This window comes from Triturus cristatus, chromosome 3_2 (genome assembly GCF_964204655.1).
Source record: "Triturus cristatus chromosome 3_2, aTriCri1.1, whole genome shotgun sequence".
NCBI classification, from domain to species: Eukaryota; Metazoa; Chordata; class Amphibia; order Caudata; family Salamandridae; genus Triturus; species Triturus cristatus.
This window is the reverse complement of record NC_140584.1, coordinates 138,123,668-138,147,452: the sequence shown is the minus strand read 5'-3', so window position 1 is coordinate 138,147,452 and position 23,785 is coordinate 138,123,668. Positions and strand designations below refer to the sequence as shown.

Below are 23,785 nucleotides of genomic sequence, written 5' to 3'. Positions count from 1 at the left end.
CTGTTATTTCAGCAGTTTTTCTCACTGGAACCACTTTTTTCTGCGGTTCTAAAATTGGCATCCCTGAACAACTGGGTTCACTAACATCCAATAGTTCACTACATGTGTCATGTCTTGTTTGTCTCAGGTCACTTCTTTCTGCTCTTTTATTTGAATCTCCTGAAGGACCAACTGAATTCGTTAGGTTATTCCCAACATATGGAATCACTAGTCCATTCTCACCTGCTCTCTGTTTGTCAAACACAGGCATAACTGGACCTATTGTTACAGGCACCGTAACAGCTTCCAGATTCTTCGTTAACTCCCTAATTTTCTCAGTCAGTTCTGTTGTCGTTTTTGCTAATTTTCTGGCATTTTCCTCACTACTTCGATTCTCTCTCTCCCTGAAAGAACTACTACCTCTTGATTCAGGTGTCATTTTTTCTTTCTCAACTGTATCTCTTATTGGAGAAACAACTGGTGTACTCTCATCTGGTTCTGGTCTATATGGAGGTGGTCTCTTGTAAATCATGTCATTTAAGACCTCATCCTCATACTCTCCATATCTTCTCATATCTGACTCAGGAACCCTTTCTACAGAAGGAGCAGAAACTTCAACTGTTCTCATTGGATATAATCCCTCTGTCATACTAGCATCTCGCCATCTTTTCATTCGATCATGATGTGTCTCACGATCATGTCTCCTCCCAAACATGTATCTGTAATACCCTCCAGATCTTTGCTTTTCTCGGTCATGAACTTCCTCTTCCCATTCCACTAAAGCCTCGAACTGCGTAGGTCTTGGCTTCGGGTCTAAGCATAACATCTTTTCCCGTAAATTTCTCAACACAGCCAAATTAAATGAACCATGTTCTGGAAATGCTAGAACACCATCTTCTTTAGTATACCTAACCCAATTCTGCAACCATATACAGGTATGTAATCCATATTTCGCAACCATGAAGGATGCAGGTGTTTTCGCTGGAGGTAGCAACTCACCCTCTCTCGTTTTAACCTCTTTATCCTTGCTAAACCACTTCTTAACTTTTCCAAAGAAGGTTTTCTTCTTTTTCTCTTCTTGATAATACATTTTAGCGCTTACTAAAAACTCTCTACTCTTTCCGTATTATAAATATACAATACGAGGTTTGAAAAACTCGATTCCCACTAACGCACCAATCCTGGAGCGTTTACGTCACTAAACAGCTCTTCCAATCCCTGCGCGACTCACACTAACGCACCAATCCTAGCGCGAACCCTTTTCTGATCCACTATCCAATCAGAGCGCGGACCTTCTGACGTCAACAGCCGCTGCAGTCTCTGTCTCCTGTCTCTGTCACTCGTCTACCCCTCTTTTACAAAAACTCTTAGTAAACTTCGTGTCAAGATTTCTACAAAATCTATTAGTTACAACATAAAAACATCTCCATTGTCTGCTTCGCTAACCACAGAATAGTAAAAGAGAGTCTATATTTCAAGAGTCAACAAACTTTCATACATCTAATAACTGTTTCCTCTAGGACTTATCCAAAGAGTCTTACAATCAATAAATGTATATGCATTCACGCACATTCATACGAGAAAAATATAGTACATGCACACAGAATCCTGCTTTCCGAGAACAGCGCACAATCTGTCCTATTACAGAATTATAACTCACAACAACTAAGCAGCTTACCTCTGCCTAGTTCCTCAAACAAGCTCAGAGAATACCTATTACTCCTCCCGCAATAAGCTTTAACGGCAATCCTTACAGATCCCTGGGACTTAAGACCAGAGTTTCAAAGATAACCTTCACTACGATACACACTCCTTACATACCAGAAATATATCTAATAGTAACATACGACGATGTCACTGATTCCGAACCCAGACAATGTGAACGCGCAACTTCAATTGTCACACGTAATTCCTTACAATCCCGTCTTTCCCGAGAGCAGCATATACACCTTCCTCTGCTCTACTACGGAACCGCTACCAGCTTCCAAATTCCAGAAGCACTTACATATAACTCAACATGACGACTCCAACATATAGTATTAGTACATATAGCAATAACATCAAAATAAATCAATAATCAATAAGCTAATTTACAAGCAATCTTTATCTTATCAGATCAAGACAACCATCTATAACCATCCTCTGCTACCAGAGAAATTGATAGAGATCAGGGTACCTAAAATAAACCCACTTCCACGGATAGAGTAATCTCACAGTTACACGCACATACATTCATCATACGCTAGGGCCCATTTCACTAACATACGCTCAAATACTCTACCAGCATAAGACCTGTGGGAAGAAAACCCTGCATCTATATCTAGGACGATAGGACCTGATTATAGTGGTTGTCCTTAAACATACTCTATACAATCTATACAACAATGATCAAAAATGTACACAATAATTGACAAGAAAGAATATTCAACACCATGTTTAAAAGTTATATTGCTTTATCTAAAATTAGTCAAAGTAAAATCAGAATAAATCATTTCTCATAGTTACCTATTCTAACTAAGTGTCAGAACGGGTCAGGACCAGTCTCTCGGTAAAGTCTCTCAAGACAGAGTCCTCAGCATCGATCCTCAGCAACGCAAGTTCACGCGACAAAGGTAAAATGGCAAGTGGCAAAAACCCTCCCTAAGCTAACAATTCTTATAATGGAAAATACAATGGAAACACACATAAAGTTGGCAGGATAAACTGTATCACTGAGCAGAACGAGAAGGAAGAGATGTAACATTGCTACATCTGAAAATCTTCGCTCAGGAAAAGTCACAAGACGTGAACTACGGAACAGGAACCAAGAAACTATCAAAGTATCCAACTTGTACAACTTCCCTCGGCAGCCAGGCCACAGTTCATTGTCTGTTTCTGAAGCTCCTTTGTTTGCCAAGGACGTTCCATTTCTTTTGGAGATCCTCCAAACTGCTGATGTCCTCATGGAAAAATACAATAAGGACCACGGTCAGTTGTCTTCGACCTTTTTCCAGCAGGAGTCCCTCTTGCCACATCACAGAATATGCCACAGCCAGGCTTCGAAATACTGTCAGCTCGGCTAAGGCCTTCGTAGGCCACAATAGACCATCTTAATTAAAGAGACAAAATAAACGTTACTACAGCATAATGATTAAACAGTGTAAACCCCACTAATACCCTTATGTGTATGCATTTATCTAGCTTTGCGACATAAAAAGCATTAATTCAGACAGCGTTTTGTGCTCAAAATAAACAGCACACAGTAACGTTTAAACATGAAAACCTGCACGTTATTGTAAATACAGAAACAGCACAAATAAGCTAACCCTCATGTAACTTTCTTTATGTTAGGACAAACGGGTTGATTAATAGAATCACACTTGCACAAAGACAAATAGTTAATTGTTAGTTATTAATAAATTAATAAAACGCATAGACATGCCAGAGCTTCAAAAACCCCAGAATTTTCTAAAAGAAAACTCTGCTCCAGCATACTCTATCCCATAAAAGATATGTGGCCACCAGCAAAGTATATGTAGTGGAAAAAGGAAGGGCACTACTTGGATGGTGTGAACAAAGAATGCTAGGCATGAAACTAGACCCCAATCATCTTCAACAAGTGTTAGTGACTGAGGATGCAGAAATAGCTAAATGGAGCAATACATTTCCCAAACTATTTGATGAGAAATTAGGTTGATTAGAAAAGTTTGAACACCGCATTGTGATCAAACGAAATAACATACCATGTGTGCACAAAGCAAGAAGTGTACCTTTTACTCTCAGAGAGAAATTGAAAGCTGAACTACAAAGATTATGTGATGCTCAAGTCATAGAACCCATTGAGTCATCTCAATGGCTCAGTCCGGTAGTTTTGGCACAAAAACCGGACGTACATTTATGCATGTGTATTGATCTGAGAGATCTCAACCGTAACATTGTTGTTGATAGGTATCCACTACATCACATAAATGAAATGGTACCTTCAGTAAATAAAGCAGAATACTTCTCATTAATTGATCTCTCAAATGCATACCACCAAATCAAACTACATGCATCCTCTAGACATCTCACTTCCTTTATTACTCCGGAAGGAGCTTTTCAATTTATCAGAATGCCATTTGGCCTGGCATCCGCCTCCTCGGTTTTCCAAAGAGTAATGAGTAGAATATTGGCGAATCTACACAATGTGCTAGTATTCCAGGATGACATATTGGTATGGGGGTCTACCCGTGATGAGCACGACTCCAGATGAATGGAAGCATTAGAAAAACTACAGAGTGCAGGACTAACAGTGGGAATTAAAAAATGCAAATTTGGTGTAAAACAGATTGATTATTTAGGACATACATTGTCTAAAAATGGTGTCAAACCAAAAAAAAAATTACTTGATGCAATGACAAATGCTCCGGCGCCTAAAGATAAAGAACAATTGTGCTCATTTCTGGGTCTTGCGGAATTCTATTCCAAATTTGTAAAGCACTTTGCTGACAAAGTTCACAATCTCAGAATTTTAATGAAAAAAGGGGTCAAATTTTAATGGAGTGATGAATGTCAAAAGGATTTTCTCTCCATCAAGGAACAAATCGTTAAAGCAGTTTCCCCTAAACCATTTAATCCTTCTCATCAAAGTATAATAGTGGATGCCAGTGCTTATGGACTGGGGGCTGTGTTGATGCAAAAGAATTTGGGACATGAATGGGATGTAGCATTTGCAACTCGTACCCTCAAGGGTGCGGAGGCTACATACTCGGTCATAGAAAAAGAAGCACTGGCATGCTGGTGAGGTTTGACCTATTTTAAGATTTACATATGGAGCTCTTATCGAATTATTTACAACCAAGGGAGCGGCAAAGGCTACTCCCAGAATTGCCAAATGGTTATTCAGACTTCAAGGTTTCGTCTTCTCCTTACAATATGTTCCAGGCATTCGGAATGTTAATGCTGATTGCTTGTCACGTTTGCCATTGGAATGCAATGAGGATGAAGTTAACATCAATGATGATTGTGTTGTAGCAAATATAACTGAAGTGTGTAAAGGTGCCATATCATGTTATGAGTGGAAAGAGGCTGTAACAAATGACTCTATCTTCAAGGATTTACTAATTGAGTTATCTAATAAATCTGTATCCAACACTCAAAAAGAAATTTGGGGAATTTTGGACTGTATGGTCTGAATTATCGCTGCTAGATGGTGTATTACGGAGGAATGGCAGATTAGTAGTTCCAGATAGCTTGAAAGAAAGATTACTCAAACGATTACACGAAGGCCATGGTGGCATGTCAGCCATAAAGAGGAAAGCCAGAGAAACATTTTGGTGGCCAGGAATGGACAACAATATAGAAGAACATGTACATGGATGCATAGATTGTATGTGTTGTGACAAATTTCATAGAGTAGAGGAATCACCCATAACATCAACCACTTTTCCTAGCAGATCATGGGAAAAAGTAGCAATGGACATTTGTGGTCCATTCTTAGCCAAGGGAATGGTCAACAAGTACGCATTAGTGTTAATGGATTACCATTCCAAATGGCCGGAAGTAGCATTCACGGGGGACATCAAAGCACGTAATGTCATAGAATTTTGTGACCAAGTATTCCGCAGGGAAGGATGTCCTAGCACCTTAATCACAGACAATGGTCCACAGTTCATTTCCAGTGAGTTTAAAACTCATCTAGCCAACATGGGTATCACTCACCATACCACAGCTGTCTATAATCCTAGGGAAAATGGTCTTATGGAGAGATTTAATAGAGCCTTAAACGAATGTATACAGTTATCTGAACAATCTGGTGAAGATTGTAAAGAGGCAGTAAAGGAAATGTTATGGAGTTATCGCACTACACCTCATTCAGTCACTAGGGATCTCCATTCAAACTTCTCAAAGGTAGGCAACCGGGTACTAGGGCTACTCCTGTGTGGATGTTCAAGGACTTTTCACGTCCAGTTTGTAGGAAGGGGCTAGAAAGTAGGGTAAAGCAATACCAAGACAAGTATGTGCACAGCCACAATGATAAATTGAAAAGAAACAATTGCAAATTCACAGTTAGAGATTGGGTAAAGACATATAGTGTAGGTGTACAAAAAAGATGTTTATCAAAATGGTCTGTTCCAAAATGCATAAAGAAGGCTAGTGGCAACAATGTTTGGCTGAGGGATGGTACAGTGTGGAACACACGATGTGTGACCTTATGCAACAAAGTGGAAATTGATACCTGGTTGGATGGGGATGGCAACAATCAACTAAACAAAGGTTGTGACACTGTAAACAATGACAAACGTGTCAGGAAAATACCCAATTGGCATAATGATTATGTGATTTATTAATCGTCCAGATGTTGTATTTTATTTTATGTATATAATGAATTTCACATATTGTTAACTTAACTTATGAATTTGTTATTCCTTAAATTGTAATATATATTTTCTTTTTTTTTGTTCTTTAAGGAGGAAAGATGTGTTGTGTCTTAGTATGTAGCCAGGCAACTTGTCAACATTCTTTCCATAGCAACTAGGATGCTTTGTTCTGAGCTGGCTGGGAGAGAAGAGCTGGCAGTTGCAGAGAGAGGACCTGTCTGTCTAGGGGTTGTACATGTACATGTGACCTTGCAATAAAGTTCTTCTTACAGATATCAGTCTGCGCTTCTTAAAAGTATGGACCATTACCACCTACTTCAAGTAGTGTTTCTTAAAGCTCTTTATGGCATGATGGCCTGGAAAAAAAGCATTACACCATCCACCTTCAATAAGACAGACAGTGTAGTGTTCTTTCTGCATCAGACTTTTGGAGGAAGAGAACAGGGGCTCCATTAACAGAATACTTAAAGTCTGTTTCTCTAAATGAGGCAGTAGGTTTGATGGTATGGTAGGGAAAATCTTAAATTAGTGTCACCAAACTCTTCATCAGAAGGTATGTGCTGTGTACGCCCAGGAAAATTAAAAATATAGCTGGCTTAATTTTTTTAATTTCAAGTATAATGTGTAATTTTTATTACACATAATTCCCCAAATTCCACCATAGTTCTACATTGCATAATTCAGGCACCATTACGCATGGTAAAATGATAGTGCTGGAGTTCATGAACAATGCAAACAACCAAAAAGTGAGCATCTGCTGTTAGCAGTGCTTGTTTTTCACGCTATTTTATTGTGCAAAAAGCATCCTTGCACCGAAAATGAATACAAGTGTAAATTTTGTACTAAAATATAGTGCTTAATAATGGTTATGAATTTTGTGTAATTGAAAGTAATTTGCATAATTTCCCCAAACATTTACATAATTAGACACAAAGAAATCATGCACATTTTGCATGCCCCTAGTGCTGTGAATCCCAGCTTACATCATCGTCTTGATTCTCTGTTAGCATATATTTGTGTCCACAGTGGTAGAAGTTATGGAAATAAATCTTCCACAACAGTTGTGCTGCAACAAATTTCCGGGTGGGGGTGTTGCTATCAATGTTACATCACCCAACTCATAAGGGTTGTGAAAAAACTAAGCATCTCATAAAGAACAAGCGCAGAAAATGAGCAACGCCCATTCGGATCTGGCGCTACATTTTACAGCCTAGCACTACCGAAAGCACCCTTGAACCATAGTGCAAGGGTGTCTGCATTGAGGGGACGATTTTTATGTGCAAGAAGGTGTTAAATGGCTGTTTGAAACTTCTATGTGTGCTGCTTAGTGCAGCACACATAGAAGTTGCGAAACATCATTTTTGTATGGATTGTTTATGTGCAGGATGGGACACTAATAATCAAAGGCCTTATGCTGTTTCTGTGTGTGTTGCACAACGCAGCACACATGGAAACAGCAAACACAAGAAGAAATTAAACATTTCTCCTCCTTGCGCCAGAGTAAGGCCAGGTTTTCCCTGGTCCTCATCTTGGAGCTGCCCCGTATTTATGCCGCCCTTGTAAATATGGGGCAGCATCAAATTCAATGGGTGTTGCAGTGTTACGCCCACTGTAACACCCATTGCCCACCCCTTTCACGCTAAGTATAGCATTAAATGGGGACTTATTTACAAGGCAGCGTTAAGCCACTTAATGTGGCTTAACGCTGCCTTGTAAATAAGGCAAACACATATCGTGACAGGAACATCACTAAAAGTGACATCCCTGTGATGATAGGGGCTTGTAAATATGCCCCATAGTCTGATATTAGACCTGCATCTTTAAAACGCAAGGAAAAGCAAAAAGATAGAGACACAATTTCATTATCTAATTTGTCATTCACCTTCTGCACTCCAGTATGGTTATTTCAAGGGGTGATGCAATATACTGCACCCCTACTTCTAGCGCCTATGATCCACACATGCAGACAGAGGTGTGACAGTCTTTGAAGCAAGGGAGTAGCCCGAAAATTAAAATACTCTCCACTGTGTAGCAGAGGTCTGATGGTACCAAGCAAATGAAACAAGTCAGCCCTACCCCGCTACAAAATCTTACTTGTCTCTTCCATCCAAGCATCTATTCATTCATCCTTTAACCCTTCCATCCACCCACTGATGTCCACTCTTTTGTCTTTACATTCTGACAGCCATTCATTCTTTCATCCATCATTCAGTCTTTCCCTACTCGAATCTATCCATCCACTCTGCCATTCATCCATCCATACATACATCCACACATGCATTGATTTGCCATCCATTCATCCATCCATCCCTCCATTGGTCCTACCATCCATATATCCATTCATAATTCATCCAATTATCCATCCAATCATCCGTCCACCCACCTATCAGTCCATTCAATCACCAACAAACCACTCTGCTATCCATCCATTCAAAACTCCACTCTGCCATCCATCCTTCCATTCTGTCACCCCCTCCATCCATTCACCCACCCATCCATCCATCAATCCACTCTGCCATCCATACTTCCATCACTCCACTCTGGCATCCATCCAACCATTCATCATTAATCCACTTTCCCATCCACCCATCCATCCACACATCAAACCATTCACTTATCCTTTTATCCACTCATCCACCCTTTTACTCTGCCATCCTTTCACCTGCTCATCCAATGATCCAGTCACGTGCTCATCCACGCATCCATCCATCCATATCTCCCTTTACTCTGCCTTCTTTTCACATGTCCATTCAGTCACTCATCCACCAAACCATCCCTTTACTCTGCCATCCTTTTCTATGTCTATCCACCTATCCATTCACTCATATTTCACTCACTCATTCATCCACACACCCACTCATTCATCCATCCATCCTTCCTTTCAACTTTACTTCCATGCAACATTCCTTCCATCTTTTACTTTGGTATTTACCCATCTTTTGGTCTTCATTTCTCCTGCTCGCTCTTCTTTTGACACTGTATTCCTTTATAGCATTGATTATGAACTTTTGTATGCCGAGTTCTTGACAGAAGAAGCCCCCTAAAGAACCCCACCTCAGCTCTGTGGTCGCTAAGTTCCCGATGCCCCTTTTTTGAAGACTCTTGTTGTCATTCTTTGCATTCCATGGCTGTTGCTTTGGTTGAAATTAATGTGTTGAGTTGGAAAACAATGATGAACATTCTTGCTTTCTGAGATTACTTCATGAAATTATTAAGATGACTCTAGCTGTTGGGTACAACTACCCTATATTATTTATATTAGAATTCAATATGTGCATTTTACCTACTAAGACATGGATATTTTAATATTGCATTGTTTCAGAGGATCTAGGAACAATAATGGGCAAATTAATTTCTCACGAATACTTGTTCCCTTCTCCAACAAGGTGTTGCAGTACTCCCCTTATTCATGGCATGCAAAAAGTAACTTGTACTTTTTCATCTACAGGTAAAGGCAGGTTGAATTGTCCATTTTCTTGAACATTGGATGTTATGTATATCCAAAGGGACATATATGTCATCTGGCCATCAGGCCCAAGCCTCCATCTCTACTCATTAACTTCAGAAACATTCAGCTTTCCCAGTGAGACAGCAGGGTGACCAGCATGAGGATCATGCTAAAGGCTTATGTAGGTCCCTCTGCTGCCTAACTGGTTAAGCACTACTCAAGACCTACCTCTTGGACGACACCAGGACAGCTTGTCATATACACATATCACCCCTATGTGCCTGTTCTAATTACTCTTGTTCAATGGCCACTGGTATCAGGGCAGAGTGGTGGGGTGGGGGATGATGACAGACGATGACAGGCGATGACGAAAAAGGAGGAAAACCACATACTTGATCTCGCCACACCTCCGACTCAGTGCTCTTCTGCTGCTCTGCACAGGCTCCAAGACTCCTCTGCTGTCAATCATGCAGGAGAACAACGTCAGGATTGGCCTGGCCCCCCACGGTTTGCACTCCCAGAGAGACTGATAGCCTGTGCCTGATGTCTCCAAACCGGCAACACACCTCGGGTTGCAGACAGCTCAGTGCGCTTGTCAGTTTTTTCATCCTAAGAAGGCCAGCCAAACAGACATGCACATTGACAGCAGTGGCCAACACTCCCCCTCCAGCCTATCATCGTCTGCCCCCGCCCCCAGGACTCATTCGTGTTACAAATAAAATGATAATAAACCCATACTAAAATTGTTTTATTTTTTGAGTTTTGCAGATGCTGGCAGGAGGGTTGACATTCCTCCGCCATAGTGGAGGAGTTTCCGCTACTCTCGTTTCCAAATACCAACCTATGTCCTGCATGTCAATTACTCACCTCTAATCTTAACAGAACCCGCACTCCCGAATGGTTTCCCTCAATGGTTATATATCTGTATGTATAAGAGTTGCAAATCACACACATGAACTCTGGTAACTGTGTCCTTCTATAGAAAATCTTATAGTGTATTACAGGATCATAGTTAAAAGTGAAACAATAACCAAGTAAAGAAATATTTTGGGGATCTTGAAGGCACAACCCACAATTATACTTAACCATTCATACCAATAGTCGTTCACTGTCCCACAAGAGGGAATATGTTACCAAACAAAAATACACACCTTTCAAACTATATTATCATTGTGGCTACTCCACTGTATTGTTATGGATCCCCTGAAGAAAATCAACACAATGCCACAAAGACTGCAAAATCAAGGAGGCTAAAGTGACTGTGCATACTTATTCTTCAATATTTCTCCCTCTAGATCATTGACTCACATACAAACAATCTGGGAATTCATTATCAATTGGTGAATACTGTGGTCTAAGACAATAGCCTCCGTTCACTTTCATACCCAAGTTTCTACATTAACAACCTTTACTATAATAAAGGCCTTTACTAGCCATCTTTTTCTTGTTGCATTTTGCAGGAGATCATAATTAAAACCATCTGCATTTCACTTATAGATTGGTAGTGGCTCTTGGACACATGCTATGTGGAGAGCAATATAGGACCACCAACGTGTCTGGTCATCTCCTAGATATTGGTCAATACCCAGATACTTTCATTAGCACTGAATTCCCAAAATTTAGATTTTCCTAGCCTGATTAGTGAATGGAATTTATTCTTTTAGAAAGACACATAGGCAAATATTATAACGTGTTTTCTCACTGTTTGTTGGAAATCACTTGCAGTTAAAAAATATCTTGGAAATCAAAGCAGTTTAAAAAAACCTACAAAAACACATCCCTTTCATGTGAACAGGAGCAGGCGACATAGAGAAAGCCTCCCATAATGCATACATTGAGACCATCAAACTAACAGTAGTTCTTTTCTTGATACTAAACTCATAGTCCATGAAAAAAGCAATAAAAAAGAAACAATAGAAACAATTTTCACAAAAAGAGGATAATTCTGTCCCTCACATAGTTCATCATATCTGCACAAGCCTCCCTCTGGGAAACAGGACACATCAGCGATGAAGGATTTCCAAACATACCTCAGATGTTGCTCCCTCTGATGAGACTGGAGCTCATGGGAAAGAAAATGTATTATATTCATTTACATTGAAAGGCCGATACTCAAGATGTTGGATAACATTTGCCTCGGTATCGTTAATACAACCAGGATTTTCCTGTAATAATCAGGTAGGAAAATCTGAATTGTATTCGAAGACCAGAGGCTCTATTTATGCATGTTCAAAGCTTTTCCACCACCAACAAACAAGCTTTCTCAAACGATTTACAAGACAAAGCCCCAAATGTAGACACCCTGAACCAATCTGTAGGCCTGAGAATATCCACAGGACTAGCACCTGTCCAAAAAGCTTTAAAAGCCTTGGCACTCCTGGCTGAAATTTAAAAGAAGATGTATCCATCCCAGCGAATTCCATAACCCACTTTACCCAGCTACTAAGGGAAACCGTGACAAAGGATTATTGGAACTAAACTAATAATTGCATAGAGGAGGTTCTTAGTTCCTCAGTATCATGAACTTACTGCTTAATACAAAGAACTACACACAACTTGAGATGAGAAGGAAAGTAAGGATATTCAATTGAAGTAGAAGCATTATTGTCAGACCTGGCATCCTTGGTGTGATTTCGCCTGTCTTTCTGCCTCTACCTCCTGTATTTTTGTCTGTATGCCGGACTTCTTTTTTGCGGGTTTTTGAACTCTCGGCACTCTGCCACTACTGTTCAGTGCTAAAATACAAGTGCTCCCTGTGTAAATTGTGATTATGTTTGGTTATCCATGCTTGGCATATTTGATTTACTGATACGTCCCTAGAGAAGTTCACTGTGTGTGCCCAGGGCCTGTAAATTAAATGCTACTAGTGGGCCTGAAGCACTGATTGTGCCACCCACATGATTAGCCCTGCAAACATGTCTCAGGCCTGCCAGTGTAGTGTCTGCAAGGGACGTTTTTAATTGCCATGTTGAACTGACGAGTATACTCACTTGCCAGGCTCACAATTTCCTTTTTATTACATGTAAGACATCCCCAAGGCCTGTTCCCGGTAGCCCCATGGGCAGGGTGCAATGTATGTGAAAAGTGGGACATGTACTGGTGTGTTTTACATATCCTGATTGTGAAATACTGCACATTTAGTTTTTCACTTTTGCAAGGACTATCTATCCCATTGGTTATCATTGGAGCTGCCTTGTAACACCTTACAAGTGTAACTTTCAATTGGGAAGAGCTAGAGATTTGGAGTTTGGGTTTACTGAACTCGCGATTTAAAGACTTGTCTTTCTGTGAAGGTAGCTTTTAAATAGTGTGTTGGAAAATGCCACTTTTAGTAAGTGAGCATTTTCTTCCTTAACCATCCTGTGCCTCTGCCTGCCTGTGGAATCCACGTCTGGTTTAGATTGACAGTTGGGCTGTTTTTGCATTCACTCTAGACAGTCACAAAAAGGGAGCTGACGTGTGCCCTGCATATCCTAATTGCCCATCACTAGGCTGATGGGCCTTCCTGTGCTAGAGTGGTAGGAGGAGTTGTCACTGACACCTGAATAGAGATGTGCCTGTCTTCTCGCAATACTGTCTCCACCCCCAGTAGTGTGTCTGGAACCAGTACAAGGCAAGGCCGGATATGTGCACTACAAAGACTATCCATTGAAGTATGCCTACTTCCAAGGTGAAATGGTGTATAAGTATTGGACCTGTGACCCCACATGTTTAGAATTCTTCTGGATCAAGAGGAGATTCTGTCAAGAAGAAGAGCTTTAGAAGCTGTAGCAGAAGAACTGCCGCTCTGCTGCTGCTGTGTTATGCTGGTCTTCTGCTTGCTGCTTCCATCTTGGGCGGAGGAAGAACTGGACTGTACTTTCTTATCATGCTTATCAAGGTTCTCCAAGGGATTGTGTGTGCTTGCTTACTGTTAGAAGTCCCAGGGCCATCAAAGACTTAATTAGCAGCTCCCCTGAACTCCTCTGCTGGGGGTTCTGACCTGCCAAGTGGTTCCAACAGCAGTTCTGGGCCCTTGGAGGTGGTTTTGCTGCTTCAAGGGCTTAAAATCCACGCATCCCCCTTCAGCGCCATGTTTCCCGCTACAAGCTTTCCTTATGGTTGAAAAATCAATGCATCGCCGCAGTACGGCCAAAAAATCGATGCAGTGCCTATTCAAGGATGAAAGAACCATCGCAACCCGATTCCTGAGCACTGTGTCTCTGACGTCCGATACCCCCGCTCCAACTCCGATTCCAACGCAGGCCCTGCTGTGTTGCTGAAGGAATCAACGCATCACCTGGTGGCGGCTGGAAGAATCGATGCATCACCTGTTTGAACCAGGTTTCCAGCGGATCTCTCTGCATTAATGAGATGGTTTTGAAATTCAACACATTGCTTCTCCTCGCAATAAGGAATCAACACAACATTTCTCCTGCGTGCAGCAGAGCAGATGTCTACATTCCCCTGAAACTCTAGAATCGACGCATTGCTTGTGTTTTCTGATGCTTCCAGCCCTTGCGGCTGGTTTTCGGCTCAGATTTTGACGTAATAAAGGTACTTTGGAATAAATTGCTTAAACATTTAAAAAGTGATATCTTTGCTTATGTATGTTGAATTATTGTCGTTTTGGTCTTGTTTTGTTTAGATAAAGATTGATTATTTTTCCAAACTGGTGTGGTGTCCATTTGTAGTGTTCACTGTCTTACTGTGAGTTTTATGTTCAAATGCTTTACACATTGCCTCTGAGATAGGCCTTTCTGCTTCTGCCAAGCTACCAAGGGGGTGGGAAGGGGTTGTCTTGGGTGTGTAACTCCCTTACCCTGACTAGAAGGAAGAGTCCCTACTTGGACAAGTCTTGCAATAGTATCTTAGACCCCCATCTGAGAAAAATGCATTGATGTGACATCCAAAAAACTAACACTAGATATTCTCCTGTGGGAGATCAAACATAGAAACATCACTAATTTAGCTGATTTTTTTTTTTTTTGTAACTCTAGTTTATTCGTTTCAATAATACAATAAAATAAGAAACATATAGTGCAAGAGTTTCACTTACATACATAACGCCCTAGCGTGTACGTGAGGAAGCGGTTGCAAATACAGGTACACTTTAGATGTTAGTTGTGGCAGCATTGGAGAGATACAGACAATGATTAATGCAATTCGGTAAAGCAACCAAGTAATCAAGCAGAACATCAGAAAGAAAGATGAACATTACTAACACACTCGTCGCCGTTAGCATTACAGAACTACCAACAGCCTGGACAGTTACCCCTCCGCCTCAGAACTATCACCAGATCACCAGTGCTCAATTCTCCATCCTAGGTAAAGTTATCGAGTAATTGTGCCCACTGTATTATCTTATCCAATGCCCGTACAGTCGCAAGTGATGCTTCTCTGCCACCCTGCATTCCAAAGGTCTCTCAACCACTGTGCCACCAGCAGGACCCTAGCGATCAACCATTTAATGGCCATGAGGCGTTTTGCCAGGAGCAGAGTCAACTGTAAGAGTTTGATGGGGATTTTCCTTTTCCTATTTCAGCCTATCACAATAAGCAAGAGATAGGTGTCAGGAAAAGTGTTATTCCAGTGGCATCCACAGTTTGTGGCATCACATGCCCCCAGTATGCCTACACCTCAACACATTCCCAAGCCAGATGTAAAAAGGTAGCTCCCACTTCCCCACAGTATACACATTGAACCCCTCATGTGGGATCCATTCTGTTTAGTTCACAAGGTGTTATTTAGGTGCAGTGTAAAAATTGGAAATGAAGAATCTTAAATCTATTGTTCCAGAACACTGTGCACATCAGAGCACTAGCGAGCGCCCAATCAGCATCTGAAATGGGCTCCCTTAACTTAAATTAAATTGCTGTTTAAGCATGTCCCAGCTGAAAGCCCTGTAAAATAGCGTGAACAGGTGTCACCACACCCAATCAGGCCATTTGTTACCTCCGAAGGCCAAGGTGCCTCTGGGAAATCATGCCAGACCTCCTTTGCAATACTCTCCAGTTTGGTAGTGTGTAAAAAATGAGCGGGGCCAACCCCAAAGGAGTCCTGAGCTTTTTGGAATGACATAAAAGTGTCACTGAGTTAGAGATCACCCTCCACCTGACATCCCCGACCCTCCATTGTTCCATTGACATATCAGCATCAGTGACACAAAGGGGTGCAAGATCCCACAGCTGTAGCTCCCTACTGAAGGGGGCTTTACAGAGAACCCTTTGAACCACCTCCTCCTAGAGTACAGTGGTGACTTTAAGTATGTAACAGAATGTTCTGATCTACCCCAGTGCATCAATAGTTGAGACAGTGTGTCCCCCACCATACCCCCAGCAGTCCTTTCTCCCAATTATCAGTCTCTACCAACTATCGGGCAACATGCAGCAGATGGGCTGCATAATAGTGAAGCTCTTTATCTGGGACTGCCCCGCCTCCATCCTCCATGTCCCTCTTAAGTACCATCAAAGCCACCCAGCTGCGTTTCCCCACCCATATCAGAGAGACCAACAGGCTATCCAGCTTGTGGAAAACCCTAGCTTCCAGCAGGAAAAGTGAGTTTTGAACAACATACAGGTCTGCCCATCACGGAAAGAGGGAACTTATTCCAGAACTCGATTGAATTCTCTAGTCCGGTTATAACCCTGTCTACATTCCTGAGCTTGTGTTGTGCCTCAGTGTTTGTAACCCAGATACCCAAGTATCAAAATCCTTCAGTTTCTCAATGGAGTCCGACAGGCTGCAGATGGTCTGGTTGTGTCCCAATCAGCCCTCCCAAAGGGAACAAGAGCTACTTGGGAGTGTTAATTTTAATTTAAGGCCAGACACATCGCCAAACGTTTCGATGATCTACATTAAGAGTGAGACTTTCTCACCCGGTCGAGAAAATGCCCCGTTGTTTCCTTCCTCCCCAGAGACTTCCAGCTGATTGTAACACTAGACCCGAGGAAGCGGGGAATATTGTTCATCTCTTTGAAGCATCTATGCAGATTATCTACAATGACATTTCTTATCTAAGCCTCACTGTCTGAAGGGATCTCATCTGCAAATGACCAACCTCTTTGCAAATGTCTTATTTTCAGATTATGCAAGGGTCAATAGTAAAGGGGACCTGGAAAAATTGCCTGAATTGACAAAGACAAAATTCCCACCAACCTTGCTAACTGGCTCAAAAAGTCTGAAGATTTAATGCTAACTTCATTTCTTTCTTGATTTTTGCTAACTTCACCTTCGGAAGCTTTAATGAATGACTCTCTGAATCTACCAGCCGCCCCACAAACTCTATCTGATGAGCAGGAACCAGGTTGGACTTCTCCCAATTCACTACAAAGCCCAAACTGTACATCAGGCTTATGGCAGGCTGTTTGTGCTTTATTAACATGTCCTGTTCCCAATCTAAGACCCTGCAGTCCAGCTATATCACCTTTCAGAGGCCCTGCATACTGAGACATTTCAGGTGTTCGATGAAAAACTAACACACACGAGAGTCCAAAAGTGAGGGAAGCAAATCCGTAAACCAACCATGCCAAATAAACTGAAGGAATTGTCTGCGGGGCTAACAATAGAAAAGCATACCACAGGTCTAGTAAAACCATCCAATTCCCTGGGAATAGTATGCACCCGAGGTGCATTATAGTCTGAATTTTAAAGTGACTGTACGAAGCAAAACTAATGAAGCATTTTAAGTATATGACTGGATGAAATTAGTTGTTCTTTTTCCTTTACTAAAAACATATTGTTCAGAAAAACATGGTTCAATTACTCCCTTTAGAGGCAAGTCTCTCAACTTTGAGGTAAATTACCCCATTTCATCCTGAGTGAAATGTATAATGCACAGGAATTGGGACTACATCAGCGGAGAACAGAGCTCTATCCAAAACCCTTTTACAGTGTGTGGATCCAAGGACTGTTTGAGAGCTTTAGTCAGCTGTGTGTGTGTGTGAAAAGAGATATCATGCCACCAAGCCACATACAGAGATAAATATGTTGACTTGCCTTTGTAAGGCAGCTCCTCACCCTAGTCCTCCAGCTGAGGGCATGTGACTTCCTCTCCTTCTCTGGGAGAAGAATATTGACCAATAGTACTGGAAGGACTGGCCATACTGGGGCCTGCTACTCGATGCAAAACAAATAGCAAAATGGCCCCTAAATCTACCAGCCGTAGAGAAAACACTCCTTCTGAGGATACATGCTAGGAAATAGTGAACCTTGTTTAGGAAAGAAAAAGCTTAGACACAGTTACATTTTTCGTTTATGAAGATGTTATCAAACAAGATGGCTTAAGCCTCTGTTTCCATGTCAGCTGCAGGCAAACCCCCAAACTGTGGATCAATCCCAATCAACAACCTCTTTCTTCTTTCTAGGAATTAGGCCAATTTGGCACTGCCTAAAAATCATGACGCTCTTTTGGCCCAAGTTGAAACTATTTTTGGATCAAAAAGAATCACCACTGTTATGCCAGTTCTACCAATCACAGGATCTTAGTAGCTGGGTTCAATGTTTTCTAGTAGCTTGTCTTGACCTATAGACCATGCCCATTAATTAATGCCCTTCCTAGAATACCCTCCAATTGTGCTTAAGTATGTCATAATTTTGTGTCACAGAATACGAGTAGCCATTGTCTTGGCTCTAGTGGCCTATCTGGAGGAGATATTAGCCTTGACTGACTTGATATAATATTCCACATGTGTAGGAGGAGATCATTCCAAGGAGCTGGGGTGTTGAATTTGCAGAGGATCGAATATAGGCTACAATTTGGCATCCATAGTAATCACGGTGGCTTTTTTTGTACATCATGAATCCTCTGCCTTTTAAAAAAGTCAGCATCATAATGATGAGCATCATGATTTATCAGAATCCATGTTGGTATTATAAATATTATATTCATATTTATCAAAGTAATCTGACACTGAATTAAATTACTTTTTCTATGCTTTGCCTTTGCCCTCCAGGGTTTATGGTCTAGATCGAGAATTTAAGTAATTATCAGTTCGTGGATAGGCACAGCCTCTCACAACAAAAATTGACAGTCACGTTATGTAACATACCAGCTGGAACCATGTGCTTCAACTTGCAGTTTTTACTACCTTTGTATTGCACTGCACCTCAAGATGTAGATGAACCTATAGCCGCTGGACTTAAATTATGAAAGGGCAAGCAGCTTATTCCAGCAGTCATGGTCAGCGAATCTGAGCAAGCTTTAGCTACAGCGGCGGCTCCTCTGCATTGGCGGAGGAGCGTCGCCCCAGTGGCTCAGCACCAGCAGGTGAAAAATAAAAAGATGTTCTATCATCATTTTATTTTTCATTTGCTGCTCTGAGCCAGCGTGTGCAGGGAGGGGCCTCGCCCGGACATGGGAGGGCGGAGGAGGAGTGCTATGTGCACTTCTAAGTGCCCATGTGAGTTTAGATAGTCGTCTCAGGCTGGCTAAAGACACATGTGCACTTAGGTTTCGCCAGCCTGGCTGTATTGTACAGCCGGGTTGAAGAAACTGCGCAGACTCCCTGTTCTTAGCAGAGCATCTTTTCAGTCCACTCAGGCCAATGCCCACGCTGCTCTCAGAGCATGAGAGCAGCGCGGGGATTGCACAGGGAGTCTGTCCCAGTGTATGCTGGGAGGCTGGGACCAGGAAGAGCACATGAAGGCGCAAAGCAATGCAGGAGGCAGCCGGCAGCTTACGGTAAGACACGCAAGAAGAACTGGGGGTCTAGTATCAAACAGCACAAAAGATGAAGGATATAAAGTCAAAGAATCAACACATCAAATCTTCGAGCAGAGCATGGATTTCCATCAATCTTACTCTCAGGATGGAGCATGGATTCTCATCAATCTGGCTCTCTTGATCATTTATATCATTTGGTCATCCATCCAATATGGGAGGTCTGTCTCTTGATCAAAGAGACTGCCTCACTGGCAAGCTCTATTGCTCAGAATAACTGGTGGAATTAGACCTCACATGAAAGAGAAAGAGATGCTTGAGTCCATGGTGGATGATCCTATATAGTGCAGTGCAAAAAAAGTGAGTGAAATATAAAAAAGGTTGTGCAGAGAAGAAACTTCTACAGATTATATCTGCTCCTCACACCTTTGTTAAAATCAGTGCAAAAAAACTATAGCAGTACTGCCTCGTGACTGCTATTTGTAGGAAATTTCCCTGTTTTTCCAAAGTGTTTTTTTTTTTTTTTTTTTAAGCTTACGATAAGATCCATTAAAAAAAATTCTTATTGAACCCCCGGTGCCTCCTCCCCGTGCCTCCCCCGCGCTCCTCCCTCCCTGGGGTTTGTAATTTTTCAATTTTATTTATTATGTTTTGGCTCTCAAAAGAGGGCCACATAGAAATTTACAATGATAAAAGCAGAAGACAAGTACATATCAAGATTATGACATTTAAGAAACATATTTAAGTACAAAAATAACATACAATGACAGATCTACAGCAGGAAGCAATGTCAAACATCTCCAGAGGCATGTTAATAAATAGCTAAAAAACCTTTAAAAAAGTTAAAAATATAGAAACAGAACATTTCATTAGGAGGCCAATAAAGTGCTTGGAGAAAGCCGTTCAAAGTGGAAATGCCCAGACGGATACAAATAGGTTTTAACCATCTGAGACGCAGATGGTTTGTAGTTTGTAGTTTTCTCTTTCAACTTGACTTCTGAATTCAAATAAACAGCAATAAAATACTACATATTTGAACCTCCAATCGTAAAATACAATTGAAAAACTATTTAAGCACATACAAAGTTATGTCTTGCTCATGTTTTTGCTTTCTTTAACTTCTTATGCCTTTACCAACTAACATCATGCTATGCATCCACTCAGGGGTAAACCAATTATTTGCATGATGTTTTTGTTTCCTTCCTCCTTCTCTCTCATATTCAATTAACAAACTGAAGAAAATAGGCCTGTAGATTTTCAGTATATTTGGGAGATGTACGGCCCCTGATGGGCTATGCAAAGCACTTATCTGAATCCTCTTTCCTAGTCTCAGCCATCCTGTCTGTCAGCGATTTGCTCAGCGCCATGATGCTCCTCAGAGTGAAAGTTGTGCTACACAAATATCATATGACATAACATAACATGTCTGACATTGCTGGAAAAATTCCTCTGCAAAGCAACCCTGTCTTTAGATTTGCGTATAATTCTGATATTGTTAATGGAATCAGTGAAGGGAAGGAAATGAGATGACTGGAGTTAATGCTTCATCCACTCATGTCTTGATTTCTTTAAAGCTTCAGGGGTTTGGTGAGATTTATAAACAATCAAAGGGAATGTATTCGGAAATCATGAATCCCAGGCTAAAATATTAACCTATTTCTCTGAGGCACACGAAGTGGCACCAGGTCTTATTGGATTGTACTTGATACTTGGTGCCCTCCTTCATGGAACTTGTAAATTAGAAAATCGCACTCAGAGCGACCTCAGTATGGCAACCAAATCCAAATCCGGGTTAAACTAGCAATCTAACAGGGCACCAGGATGAACTAAACAAAGCTAAATAACGCTGGAAGGGGTTTTATTTAAGTTGCCATCTATAGCAGGTGATTGCACCTATAAAGGTGAAACTGATTCATCAGCATGATTTTTGAGGTATATGTTAAAAATCTGTGATACAAGTTATTAGATGAGTCTGAGATTTCATCAGGGTTTATAAGGCTTATAAATTTACATCAACATAATGATGTCTTGAAATGTTGAGATATACATCTAGTACAGTATGATGGCAAAATATTGAATTTCCGCTCAGTTGTTCCTTATGGCTTATACATAGATATCTTAATTACATTATGTAACAAATCTCTTTTCTATCTCCCAGGTGTATTCATAATATGCTGGCTCCCCTTCTTCATCACCCACATCCTGAAAATGCACTGCAACTGCAATATCTCCCCTGCCTTATACGCCGCATTCACCTGGCTGGGCTACGTCAACAGTGCTGTCAATCCCATCATCTACACCACCTTCAACGTTGAGTTCCGGAAAGCCTTCATCAAAATCCTTCACTGTTAATGTGAGACATAGCCTTACGCGCAAAGATATGTGAACGAGCTACGAGCTCGAATGGCAACTATGAAGACACCTTCCTTCCCATTGGCTCCTCTTGGCTTGGAACATGATCATCGGCTCTCTATTTTGCCTCAAATGGGTGTGAAGGAAGGTGGGCACAAGGAGATAGCCTACACCGTATTGTATTGTGAAGAGGAACATTGAACTCTGGGAGTTCCAGTAACATGGCACAAAGTGCCAACCTCACACTGTGTTGCAGGATCTAAAAAAAGCAGGGCGCTATAATCAAAACTATGAAATTGTCCCTAAAGCGGGTTGCCAAGACAATATCTCATGGCCCTGTGTCATCCTTGCAATCTCACCAAAGACTACGTTTCCACTTTTCAGTTGATCTAACAGAGTAACACTACATCCAAAACTCTTAGCAGCATTACAGAAGACTATATCACCTCTTCACGTTGAGACTCAAAGTTGAATGGGTATTAGACTGAGATCAAATTATGAGTCTGTTGGGGGGTTCACAGGACAATAAACGAGAAAGGAGATAAAATGTTTAGCTTTGGACATGGAGTGCATTAAAAAAGAACTCACTAAGAGGACATATAAAAATGTAAATAACAAACCAAGGAGGAAATTCCTCATAGCCCAGACGCAAAACATATATAACTTGTCTTGCATGGTATGCCTCACGCCTCAAAGGCACCCATTTTCAACCATAGTAATTAGTGGTGAAAAAATATGTATTCTCTTCTACGTAATCATTTCAAATGTCTTGGTGGGTGCAATGCATACCAAAAGGGTTCGCCGATCACTTCTGTGTGTGTGTATGTGTGCATCAGTGCCACAGAAAGTGGAGGGGATAAAAAAATTGACTTTTTTCAGACTACCACATTGAATGTAAAATACACAGAAGCACTTTGTCACTGCGTTGTGCAGTAACTGTAAGGCACAGTGTCTTTGTTTTACGCCGGTCCATTGGTGATGGTGTATGAAATACTCAAATTTAAGAGTAAACTGTTATCTCCTAAAACATTGCTTATTTAGTGTGGAAATCTACCTGAGCCACAACGCATTGAAAGCTAAACTATTCTGTATGAAGTAACAAGTGTGTCTGGAGGAACGAGCACTTAAGTATGAGAGAACAGGGAGATAAAAGCATAAGCTGAATGGAAAGAGAAAAAGATGTCATGCATAAGAAAGCATCCAACATAGAGTCCAAGGTATATGTCTTCAAGCTGCACATAATAGGACAGGTTGTGTATCAGAATCAAGCTCAGAAGGGTCTCATACTGTGTTGGTATTGATGCTTTGTCAAGTTTCCTTTGGGATAATTACAGCAAAACACTTGCACAGTGGTTGGGTATTTGAGCAGCAAGCAAGTCAATACTAAGAAAAGCGCCCATTTTGGGGTGAAGGTGATAGATATATCGGAACAGCATGGGAAACGAGGCAGACAAGCTCCTTGAGTTATTGGTAACAGAAAGCAAACCAAGATATGGCTTATGGACACAACAAATGTGGCCAGACACTGGAGTCAACTAAGGAAGAGTTGGAAAATAACTGCCTTGTTACAAGGAGGGTTTTGGTGTTAAAGGTGGACAGCTGTAGCACTACTGGCTTAGGTTTGTTTTGGAAATAATTTACTGACATTTTCGAAGACTGAAATAATGACAACGGCTTGGCATATGATGTTCTGGCAGTGTTTTTTTTGTTTCCCAAGGTGTAAAATTGAATCATGCAAGCAAACATGGATTCTACTTTAGTTTCATATAAAATAAAACACTATTTCCAAATATTCCGCTATTTCTTGGGAACAGTTTCTGAGAGGTTTTATTCTAGGTCTTGCCACACCGGAGTCAAATTTCTGCAGCCGAAACATCAAGGCAAAGATGTTGAGAAGCCCATCTTTTAGTCAAATGAACTGAATATCTAACACTATTCGTAAAAGGGTTAATGCTATTCTAAGCAAAGAAATGACTGGAAAAACAACAACAAAACCCTTGTATGTGCATTTCTATTGCATATATTTCC

At 41.1% G+C, this 23,785-nt stretch overlaps 1 protein-coding gene across 1 annotated transcript in view; it reads left to right on the top strand.

The window, feature by feature from the left end:
* The window catches only part of DRD2 (dopamine receptor D2), a 1,132,644-nt gene extending 1,109,149 nt beyond the window's left edge, over positions 1-23,495 (top strand). Inside the window, exon 10 of the mRNA XM_085647358.1 lies at positions 21,564-23,495. Coding sequence (XP_085503484.1) covers positions 21,564-21,757 — 194 coding nt within the window. The 3' untranslated portion in view covers positions 21,758-23,495. The remainder of the gene's footprint in view (positions 1-21,563) is intronic.
* The last annotated feature ends 290 nt before the right edge of the window (positions 23,496-23,785 follow it).